The following is an 11,806-nucleotide window of genomic DNA, read 5'->3' as shown; positions in this document are numbered from 1 at the left end:
TGAATTAACAAATCAAGGGTCATTTACAACCATTGGAGCTTTATTAAGTGTCAACACAAAATCACTTACAGTTCCTCTAGAAGCGGCAGCGAGTGGGAGAACAGTAAACAGGCAAAGTGTACAACCTACACGAAGGGCAACAGCCATGAAAGAGCTCCCTATGTATAAATACAGACATTGAACCTATCGGGACCGGTTGCAGCGTTTTAACCCTCCAGAGATCCAGATTCGACGGCATCTCTGTAGGACTGGCCGCCCTCTTTCTGCTCTGGGTACAGTTTGATGAGGTCGTCGATGCGGAGGATGGTGATGGCTGCCTCCGTGGCGAACTTGAGGCTCTTTGTTTTAACCATGGTGGGTTCGTACACACCGGCTTGACGGTTGTCTCTGGGTTTGCCGTTCACCAAGTCGAGACCAATCCTACAGGACGGAGGGAAAATTGAGTAAATGCAGTTAAGACAAAGTAGAACTTGAACAAAAGAGTGTCTTCACTTAATACAGCTCTGATTTTAACAAAACAAACCTACTCTAAATTCCTGCATTGTTTTGAAGCACCTTGCCTCCATTTTAGAGTTACACAGCAAAACAAAGCTGAATTCAGAGGTGCAACTAACAATGAACCAGGGATATTGTGTTTACATGTTCTACCACTTATTTCTACCATTTCATTTAGCAGAAAACTAAAAAGGTGAGTATCGACTCAAACCTTAGGAAAAGCAACTTACATTTCCATTTACTGAGTGGACAGACCTAAAGGGTCTTAGGTAAACAGACACTACAGTTTCATGTCTGCACTGACGCAAAGACTCACCACTTGAGATTCTTGCGTTCGGGGTTGACCTGAGCCTCGTTGTGGAAGGCCCGGAGCTTGGCTACCAGGTCAGTGGAGTCCTGTGCTGCGTTCACAGCCAGCGTCTTGGGGATGACGAGGAGAGACCGAGCAAACTCTGCAATAGCCAGCTGCTCTCTGGAGCCCTGAAGAGATTTTTTTTTTTTTTTTAAAGTGACAAGTTAAATTTCATCTGGGAGGATTTGCTTTCAAAAAGAAAACACCAAACACAAAAATGTCCAACAGCTGCAAACTTGACAGTTTCTCAGTTGAAATCTCACCATGCTGGTAGCATAGTTTTCCAGGTAAATTGACAGAGCTGCCTCCACCGCACCTCCACCAGGCACAACAGACTTGGACTCCAGCACCCTCTTGACCACACAGAGAGCATCGTGCAGCGAACGCTCCATCTCGTCACACATGAAGTCGTTGGCGCCGCGCAAAATGATGGAGGCCGACGTGCGTGCTTTGGTACTGAGGGGATGACAAGGTGGCAGAATTCAGTAACTGTACGGTTAACATGCACCAGAGTGTATCAGCATCTGAAAGACTTTAAATCCCAGTTAGGGGACCGTATTGGCCCAAATACAGAATGAACATAAGACAACCCATCCTTTTCCTGTAATGTTTTTTAAGAAAAAGGACAAACTAACACTTGTCCTGTTTGAATTGTTTTTCTGGTATACAATTAATCCAAAGAGAAGAGGGTCCTCATCATTGAAGCCTTTTTTCTCATATAAAGTTGAACTATGTCCATACATTAAAAACTCGCATTTCATTTCAGACAATTTTTTTTTTTTTTTTTTTTTTAAACTTAGCTGCATCTTCTTTCTTTTACACTGAAACTCTCCATTCAAAAAGAATATCTGATGGCGTAAACACATGATTGAATAGTCCTTGAACATAAGACGGTCTGCAGGAATTTCCACAAAAATAAAGTGTCTTCTATTCAGACCAATACGTTACAAAGTGAGCACAGCTGCTGCCAGAGCTACAGAAGAGATGCACGAATTAATTCATTATCTGTATCATTGTTTTACATTTAATGGAACCAGTAGAAAACATTTCAATAGTTGCAGATCTTACTTTTTGACAAGGATGAGCTCGTCATCACAGACGCGGTCCTGCACGACCTCCTCGGCCTGGCCGAGCATGGTCACCTCAAAGGTCTCCTCGCCCTCCAGATTGGTCAGAGAAGGACACATGGTGGCTGAGAATAGACAAACACAGCTGAGGTCAAACACGTATTTATTGTTTTTGCTAAGACATTAAAATGTACACACAGGCTTTCAAGCCTTTTTGTCTATAAGCACAAATTGCAGCGTGCTTCCGTCTTACCTCCTGTTGCCTTGGCGATGCGTTTGAGGTCCCTCTTGAGAACCCTTCTCACCGCCATGGCTCCTACATCCACAAAATACTTCAGACACATGTCATCGATGCCACCGGTGGTCAGGATCACATTTGCGCCTGATGCCAAAATCTTCTGGATTCTCTCCTTGGTGATATCAGATTCTCTGGAACCAAACAAACACAAAAGCTATATTATAATTCATCTCCTGTAATAATTTAGCAGGTCCTGCTAAATTATGCGAGACGATACAAAAGCAGGAGCAAAGTATGGTACAATATAAAAGTCACCACAATCCAAACTAAAACAGTCAGCCCACTTTAGCAGACATATTGAAAATGAGTCAAATAAAACAGAGCTTTGTTGTCAAGCCACAAACAAACTGCAAATGATTTTAATAGTATGATTACAAAGACGTGTAATGCACAATGTCCAGCACACAACAGTGGTGCTGCAGCTCAGACAGAAGCTGCCGCCTTGACTTGTGGCTGCTTATGTTTTGTCCCACGCGTATCACTGTGTGAACTAATGATTCAGTACCACAGCAAATTTAAATGGGATGGGTCTTAAAGATGTGTGTGTGTGTATAAATACTGAAGAGAAAGGTTCCATAATGCACCTTTGTCTGATCTGGTCGAGCTTCTCTGGATCATTGATAACGACTTGGACTCCCATCTTCATTTTAGTCTTCTGCAGGCTGAAGTCCAGGCACGCGATCTTGGCATTAACGACACGCTTCACCATGCCTTCAGACGGACACAATACACGGTTAACATTGGAAGTATACAAAAGGTAACAAAAAACAAAATGAAGTACGCCGTGTTGTACAACAGTATGAGGGATTAAGAGTCACTGAAATGTTTCAATGTTGTAATTCCAGCTGTTGTTTTATTGTCAGGCCAAAGGCGATGCCACAGTTTACAAAGCACTGCAACTAGTTTCCTTTCAAAGCCAGTTCACTATCTCCCACGCGTATCACTGCACACACCATCAGCAAGACATGGCAGCAAATTTAAATGGGAGTTTCATCAGACTACGATATCTGGAGATAATGTGTAAATCCTCACATTTAAAATGTCTGAATTCAAGGCTTTGTGACAAACATACATTGTGAACCAACTGTGCAGTTTAGTGCATATCCATTGACCAAGAAACTCTCTTTCTGGCTGCGACCGTGGGCTTTCAGCACGTTAACGGAGTTGATGGGATATTTGGCCACCCCCTTGTTGTCCACAAACTTCACAGCTAAGGCGGCATCCACCACCATGTTGGCAAAGAAGTCTGAATCACTGCAGGCTCGGGGTCAAGGCAGATAAACGCAAGAAAGAATAACTTTATGCAAATAAATATAAAACGTCAACACCGCATGCAACAAGGTGGACTTATTTCCTGCCAACTCCTTCACATATCCAGGATACATCCCAATGATTTTGGAAGACATGGAGGTCTTTGCTGCGTTGATAAGACACTCTCTGCCGAGGTCATCCGTCCCGATGGTGAGATTCTCGTTGATGTAGCGCACGGCTTCTCTAGAAGAAAAGAACAAGTCAGCCAACCGGGAAACTGGAACAGATCCAGATCGAGTCATTCGTCACGATCGTTGGCGTCGTCTTACTTGCAAGCCAGACGATATCCACTGATGACCGACGTGGGGTGAATCTTCTGCTTCACCAGCTCATCTGCGCTCTTCAGCAACTCTGCTGCAAGAATGACCTAATAAACACCCAAATATAAGATTAAAACTAGGAACCTGCTTCATTTTCACAATTCACAGAATACTTTGTGACACAGAAGGTTGTGGATCACACACACTGTACCGTCGTTTCATTAGGAGTGGCAGAAATGAGGCTGCTCGACCCCTTCAGACAAATGAAGGACAGTTTCTCTCCCCTGTTAGCATAGCCACACATCCGGGACAAGGCGGAAGCACGGTACTAAAACAGGACTTTGGAAATCACTCTGCATGAAAACAAACGAAAAGGTCGCGCACACTTTGACCCGACTCACCACAGACGTGGTCCCGTCTCCGACCTCCTTGTCCTGCAGTTCAGCCAGTTCACACAGGACCTTGGCAGCCGGGTGCTCCACCTCCAGCAGCTTCAGGATGGTGGCTCCGTCGTTGGTGATGGTCACGTCCTGCAACACGTGATCAGACCGCCTGAACATCCAGCTGCAGAAAACGATCAGTTATTATGAATGAATGAATGAATGAATGAATAACTCACCCCAATGTCGTCCACCAACATCTTGTCGAGGCCGACGGGTCCGAGGGAGCTCTTGACGATGTTGGCGATGGATGATGCAGCCAAGACTGCAGAGACAAGGAGGACATTTAAAAGACAGCGAGCGTGTCCTCATCGTGAAGTGTCTTCTTTCCGTGTCGTCATTGTGTCCAGCCGGCCACACCTTCAGACAGCCGGCCGGTCGGTACTGAAGCGGGACGTCAGCATCGCAACGTGCACCGCTGGCGTTAGATGCACATTTTATATATAAAAACAATAAAATAAAATAGAAGCCGTTAATGTGCTTTGAAATGTTCCTACCGAGGCGGGAAACTTAAAAGTCTTGGAAGTTAGCGTTAGCATTAGCACGAAGCCACACGTGCAGCGCGTGCTGTAAAAGAAGCCGTTTTCCCGCCGCCCGCCACGAACAACGAGAACAACGTCGAGTGTTTCCGGCACACAAAGCGAAGCAGCAGCGAAGACTCACCATTTTGAGAGCGAACAGATTCGCCGCTCGTTCTGTGGCCGAGCACGTTTAACGGACCCTCCAGGAGAGACATTTTGAACACCGACACAGCCGAGAAGAAAGGAAGCCGCGCGGTGCACTCTGGGTAAACCGGCGCTAACCCGAAGCTTCGAGAAGATCATTTATCAGAAATCCCGAGTTTTACAGCAGAAGGGCTTTAAAACGCGGAATTCATTTTAGCTTTAAATCTGTGATGAAGTTTCACGTCAACCAGTTCCCTAAACAAATTAGATTTTTTAAAAAACAACAACATTTTGGTGCATCTTTCTTTTAAACTGCATTTCCCAGAATGCCCTCCAACTTCCGCCCCGCCCCTCATTCTTCTTCTTGAGTTTTCCATCAGCGCGTGCGCACTGGTGCTCCACTCCTTCAATTTGCTGAATTTTATGATGGCATAAAAATAAAAAATAAAAAGTGTGAGACAAGCTACTGAGAAAGTATATGGAAGATTATCGTAATAATGTTGTTTTTTCCAATATAGATGTATTTTTATTGCCTTTATTTTTCTTCCTTGTGGTGTTTATTGTAGTCTTTGTTTTTTGTTTTTATCTCTTGCAATGGCAAATGTTGCAGTTATTTTCATTTTGGATGTATTGTTATAGTTAACCATCAGTCTTCATGTAAGGATTCTGACGTATGACGTGCTGTTAAAGATGAACTGCCAGACCATATACACATTTATATTTGTCAATTGATTGATCAGCAGAAAATTAAAACTATTTGGATAAATGATTAATCATTGAGCCTATATTATTCGTGCAAAAATTCCAAATATCTAATGGTTTTAGCCTCTTAAAAGTGACAATTTGGTGCTTTTCCTTGCCTGAAATTACAGTGCAAGTTGAATTCAAAGGTGTCCTCTGTCGGTATATTTGTCACAATTTCCATGTTTTATATGCCAAACAGACTGTCAATTTATTGAGAAAACCATCAGTAAATTTACCCATAATGAAAACTGTCACTTTATGAAGCCCTGTATAAAACATTTGAAATTTGCTGCTTAAAAATGAATTCTAGACCTACCATTCTTCTGCATCAAACACTTATTTTTGTGTGCGAGTACTTTTTCTTGACGATATTTTACTTTAGACTGGTATTAAAAGTACTTTTATTTAAGTAAAGGATCTGGAAACGATATTGCTTCTCAGAAATATAATTATACTGATGAATGTTAAGCAACAGCTTCTTTTATATTCACAGACACAAAGACACGAAGATGAGTTTAATCTGAATTTATTACCTCCAATACATTGTTTTGTTGAGCAATGACAACTAGGCAGTTAAAAAAATACAGTACACTTAACTTAAACGCCAAAGCATAATAAAGCATACCAATGGCATACAAGAATAACTTTCCTAAAATGTACATCTTTACAAAGTGTTTACAAATAAAATGTAAAAAAGACAGAAAAGTGCAAAAAAAAGAGTCAATGAAGACCAACAATCCCCACCAGTGAAAAAGAGGACAAAAATATACAATGAGAAGAACATACTTCATATTCCTAACTTGTGTGAGATGCAGTTTTCCTGATATGAACAGTAAGCCATGATGTTGTGCTTCTCAACTTTTCATGTGTTTTTGTGATTTATTATTTAAGTATTAAGCAGTGCTTGATAGAAAAACTACCATATCTGATAATATTCACAGTATTTGATTCAAATTTTGTGAGTCCCTAAATTATAATAAAACCATCTTTTAATAAATATGTTGTACTTTCATTTACAACTAGTCTGTGGCTTGCTGTAACTGCGACCAGGGGCAGATGCTTTAAGTCATTTTTTTTTTTTTAAAGAAAATAAAGTGTGTGGTATATCCAAGGTTTGCTTCGAGAGGTTAGAAAACAAATGTGTTGTATGAAGTGACTGACAACAATCTTAATGTGACTTCTTTTCTGTGAGTAAGGATGGAATATCAGTAGCGTGACAGTTGGGACGTAAACAAGGTAAATAAACAACTGACTATCCATTTGAGTAAAAAAAAACAACCAAAAACCAAAACCCAACCAAATAAAACAAATGTACACCAAATGCAGTACTGTAGTGTTTTAACTAACTCCCCTTAATGCTCTCCTTTGTGGTCCCTCTTAAAAACAAAAGGTTAAAATTAGCATGATCCAAAAAAAAGAAAACATCATCTACGTGTTGAGATGAACATTTTGCTGTACATGATGGATGCCCCCAAGCTATCGCATATAAAACATTTCTGGTTTGCTCACAGATTCAAAATAAATATGAAGTTCTATGTTTTCTTATAGATTATCTAAAATATCAGCATTTTCTCTTTATTTTTAAAGCACGACACCCTACTGATGTCAACGGTGGTAGGTAGAGTGACATATACAGTACAATAACTTCAAATAGACTTACAAGTCTAAGTCTAGTTATACTTAACTTATTGGATCTTTTGATAGCCAATGTGTTTTCTTTCCTGTTTGTTACAGTTATTGCCCAAAAAATAAGCTCCTAAAAGTGACCAACTAGCCTGAGAAGCAGATCTGAAGATTGCAAATGTGAACTGTAACTTTGTAAAGCTGCTTGTTCAGACAATTACAAACACTAGCCACGACTCTGGTTCACCCCTCCTACAGTGCAGTTAAAATAACCTTAAGAACAAAATTAAAAGAAAGGGATCATGATTGAAGAGGTACCCCTCATGTGGGGGGCGGGGGGGGGGGGTCACGATCCGGCAAAGACCATCAGATATTTGATGCGTTCGGTGTGAAACGCCGAGCACAGAAAAGATTATAATTCAGTCGGTAGCAGATATCCTGAACTACTATATCTGTACAACAGTTTATTGGCACAAGTGCTCTTGCAGAATCAATTCATATGACTTCAATGACCTCTACAAGGCTCACACATAAAGCAATTAAAGAGTTTTAATTCCTTTGAGCATTAAAATCCATTCAGTCCCACCGAATGCCAAATGAGAACATTGCTTTGTCAAAATCTTGAAAAGTTTCCAACCAGATGTCTGGAAGTGGTAAGGCAGCTCACATGCAGGCTCTAATGTGGCATTTTGACCATTAATAGTAACCTATTATGTTTTCCTTTGAAGTCCTGTTACACAAAGTATAGGCATTAATTTGCCATTATAAATATGGCTGCGATCAAAGAGACTGTGTCTGACCCATGCTGTTATATTTGTTTTATATCTGTGGTCTAGGATGTAGATGTAGGGCGTCCAAGGCAAAGCAGCAGTGTCCCCCTTGTGGTTATACGCTGTATATATATATATATATATATATATATATATATTTGGCTTTTAGTTGTCATGTAGCCTTAGGCAAAGCTACTGGAGCTCAGACACTGTAACTTCTCCCTCAGAGACTGGACGATGTTGGATTGGCTCTGCTGCGGCTCGCTCCACAGGTATTTCTCCAGATGCTCGCGGTCCAGAGATCTCAGCGGGTCGCAGGAGCGGACCGGGGTGCACGGCAGACTCTGAGACTGGACAAGACCCCGGCTCGGACCAGAAAGGATGGCTGAGCTGCCATTTCTCTGTGCCAACCTGTCCTGCTCTTGTTCACTCTCGTCCTCTGAGCGGATCTCGACATAGTCATCGTCATCTTCCTCGTTGTCCTTAAAGTTGGCCAGGTAGTTCTGGGTGGCGGTGAGTATGCTCATTGCAGAAGCCCGATTGAGGACCACCACCTGTTGTCCATCGTGTAAAGTGAGGTCTGACTGTCCCTGGGTAGACCGCTCTGGGAGGCTACTCTGCCGACCGGCCCGACCCAAACTGCGGCCGTGAAGTCTGTCTGTGGACCGATCCACAGCGGGTCCGTTACATTTGAGTTCAGACTGGGGGTTCTTCTCCTGCTGCTGGCTGCCCAGAGAGCTGACTGACTGACAGTGACCGGGTGGGGAGGACTTTGAGGGCAAAGACGGCGCGTTAAAGGAAGGATGTCTCTTAATGGAACTGTACACGTGATCCTCTTTCTCGCTCGGCGCCGACATGCACGAGCTCCATCTCTGTGACGGCGGAGTGGTTGGAGAAGGAGGGAAGGTCTTGAGAGAGGGGATGGAGCAGGCAGAGGTGAGCCTGCGCTGCGGGGTAGAAGATGCCCGAGCATCCCCCACCTCGTTGGAGCAGGAGACAAAGCTGGCCAGCTCTCCGTTGCTGTAGGTGGAGTGGAGCCATTCGTCGTCCAGAGAGGTCTCGGGCATGGACGGAGAGGACGACAGCCCCGGGTGGCTGTGATGGGGGGTAGCAGAGGTCTGACCGGCTACACCGGGAGAGTCCTTAAACATGACCTGGTCATAGAGCTGAGAGTACTCGGCTATCCTCGCACCTGAAGAGAGAACAGAGAGTGAGAAGGGCATGTTTGTATTTTTCATGCAGCATCGGATATTTTGGCCATTTAGAGGCAGTGGACATGATCTCTGAACACAGAACTAGAGACCGTCCATATTTGATAGATTTACAAATCCAGCAAATATGGACAGACAGAGGAAGAAGCAACCTCTTTGACCTTATACACAGTCATTTAATCAATTGTCTTCTATATTATTATTGACCGGGGTATTCTAAATATATTTTTATCCATTTTAGACAAAAACAAACTTTAAGTGAAGCTGAAAAATGTTGTCAGTTAATCAATCAACTGAAAAGTAATCAGCAGCTCTGACTATTTAATTTTTTTTTAAGGAAAAATGACAAACATTGTCTGGTTACAGCCTCTCTAATGTGACAGTTTTCTGTCTTTCTTTGTCATATATGACAGTAAATAAAAAAACCTTAAGGTTTAAAACTGTTAGTCAGATAAAACAAACTAACTTAAAACAATACTGTTGCCTCGTGAGATGTTACGAATGCCTTTTATTCGTTGTTTTGACATGAACCAGTTTTTGTAATTAGAAATTGAGAAAATAGCCATCAGATAAATAAATAATGAAATAGGTGAGACATCTTGACTTTAAATTAGGGAACAGACTTGTCGTAAAGTATCTTTCAGAGAGAAATGAATGTTTGGAGTTACCTATGGCAGCACCTCCTTGTTTCTTCTCCTCTAAGATGGCAGCAAGGTCTTTCTGTTTCTTATCTGCTCTGGCTCGAGTACAGGAGTCTCCGGGGTCCATGCTTCTCATGCGCAGCAGCTGGTTGGCTTTCTTGATCTTCTGGCTGTACTGCCGCGCCATCAAGAACACACGGTTCTTGCTTTTGTCCAGTTCTAAGTCTACAGACTCCCCCAGCAGGAGGGAGGAGGATCCCAGAGGGGTGTCCAGACCTGCCAGCTCCCCTGGAAACAAACTATGAAGGTCCTTGAGGGCACACTCTCTCTGAGGGGGGTTACGTTGAGGAAGCTCCACCAGATCGTCGTCTTCTAGGCGGAAGCTGCCACTGCTGAGGCGAGCCAGTCTGTTGCGGATGCTCTTCACTGTGCCTGGGAGTGGCTCCGGGGTGACAGGAAGGGGGCGTGATGTGGGAGCAGGGCTGTGGTTTTCTTCTTCAGTGGTGCCTTCACTTTGAAAGTCAGGAAGGTTGATAACTGGGATGGTGAATGATGGTGTGGAGGTAATAGGTGGGGGTTTGGGCTGATGTGCTGGGGGACTTTTGGATGGAGGGCTGGCTGCTTGAGGACTGATTACAGGAGGGCTCTTTGTCTGGCTGTTTTTGACAGATGAGGCCTTCTTCGGCGACTCGCTGGCACCCACAGGGAACGCGGCAGGAAGTCGGTCAGCTTTCTTCTCATTGTTTTTGATGTAGTTTTCTAAGTCGTTCCAGATCTCGTCAACCTGCTCAGACATCTTATCTCCTTTCTGTGAGCATTGGGGAAAAGTCTCCGAGGCAGAAGAGGAGGAATAATCTGGCTCAGAGGAACACGGGACAGGACAGGAGACATCTGGTCCTTCATCAAAGTGGAGGCTCTCCTCAGAAACAAACCCTCCAAGACTTTCAGTCAGGTCTTGTTCTGAGGCCAGCAGACTGTCCCTCTCTTGTTTCAGTTTATTGCCTTCATTAATTCCCTTGAGCTCTGTTGATGGTGGCTCCCTAAAACAAATGGTGTCATATATGTTCTCCTCCACTATCTTGAGCTCACATGTCCCAGATGGCTTCCCCTCTTGTGCGGAGGACCGGTTGTTCTCTGACGAACCGTCTGGTTCAGTCACAGACTCTGTGGCCCCTGGAGCGCTTGGTACCCTTGCTGCCGGGCCCTGGGACCCCTGTGGATCTGTAGATGTCTCTTTCTGCGGCTGGCTCTCTTCTGGGTCCTTTCTGATGAGGCCCATGCTCTTCAGGTCCTCATAGCTGATATTGTCATAAACATTTTCAATATCGTCTATTGTCAGCTGCTCAGCTGAGGATGATCCAGATATGTCATTGCTGGATGATTCAGTGTGGATCACTTCCAGGTTGCTGTGACCGGCCGAATCATCTTCAGGGCTCTCTCGGGCCTCCGTAGCCTTCTCTCCTGCACTGCTCGCCCTCCGCAGGACTCTGCTTCCATCGGGTGGAGGGTCAACCTGCACTTTGGGCACCTGCTCCACATGCCAGCTGCAGGGCCGAGCTGTCTTGGGTGATGAGGTCGCGTCTGACCTCTCCGAGGGCGCCTCTGGTTCTGGTCCGCTGGGCTCCGTGGGGACAAACATCTGGTAGATGTCCTCGTCCTCGTCCTCGGGCTGCATGGTCCTCTGGCGGGTGGGGAACATGGCCCTTCGAGCCCGATGGTCTGCCCAGATGTTCCTCACAGAATGGTCGCTTTCTGTGACTATTACAGCAGGAATGGGGGATTCTGGAGGCTCCTCTGTCACGTTCGGGGACCTGAGGAGTGGTGGGTGGTGACTTCCTTCCCTTACCAGAGATTCTCTGGCTCTCTGAGTGGAAGAACCACAGAAATAAGTTGTTTTACATGAATAAAATCACTGAGATACAATATATA

The 11,806-nt window shown here is 44.1% G+C and overlaps 2 protein-coding genes across 4 annotated transcripts in view; both read right to left on the bottom strand.

Annotated features, from left to right (window-relative positions):
• On the bottom strand, window positions 1–4,997 carry tcp1 (t-complex 1). Its single transcript, XM_069158127.1, has 12 exons — window positions 4,887–4,997; window positions 4,403–4,488; window positions 4,185–4,313; window positions 3,793–3,890; window positions 3,596–3,706; window positions 3,285–3,466; window positions 2,797–2,923; window positions 2,168–2,343; window positions 1,916–2,039; window positions 1,111–1,303; window positions 812–975; window positions 1–420 (listed from the first exon to the last, which is right to left on the bottom strand). The coding sequence occupies exons 1-12, from the start codon at window positions 4,957–4,959 to the stop codon at window positions 207–209; spliced, it is 1,677 nt and encodes a 558-aa protein (XP_069014228.1). The 5' UTR covers window positions 4,960–4,997; the 3' UTR covers window positions 1–206.
• Window positions 4,998–6,142: 1,145 nt separating this feature from the next.
• LOC138203353 (pleckstrin homology domain-containing family G member 1) overlaps window positions 6,143–11,806 on the bottom strand; it is a 44,414-nt gene continuing 38,750 nt past the window's right edge. For all 3 annotated transcript variants that reach the window (XM_069158123.1, XM_069158122.1, XM_069158124.1), the window contains 2 exons: window positions 9,905–11,741; window positions 6,143–9,217 (listed from right to left, as the gene is read on the bottom strand). In XM_069158123.1, coding sequence (XP_069014224.1) covers window positions 8,208–9,217; window positions 9,905–11,741 — 2,847 coding nt within the window. In that variant the 3' untranslated portion in view covers window positions 6,143–8,207. The remainder of the gene's footprint in view (window positions 9,218–9,904; window positions 11,742–11,806) is intronic.

The sequence above is a fragment of the Embiotoca jacksoni genome, unplaced genomic scaffold (assembly GCF_022577435.1).
Source record: "Embiotoca jacksoni isolate LCO1_2020_lvr unplaced genomic scaffold, fEmbJac1.0.p SCAF_23, whole genome shotgun sequence".
In the NCBI taxonomy this organism is placed as follows: domain Eukaryota; kingdom Metazoa; phylum Chordata; class Actinopteri; family Embiotocidae; genus Embiotoca; species Embiotoca jacksoni.
This window is presented reverse-complemented; position numbering and strand designations above follow the sequence as displayed.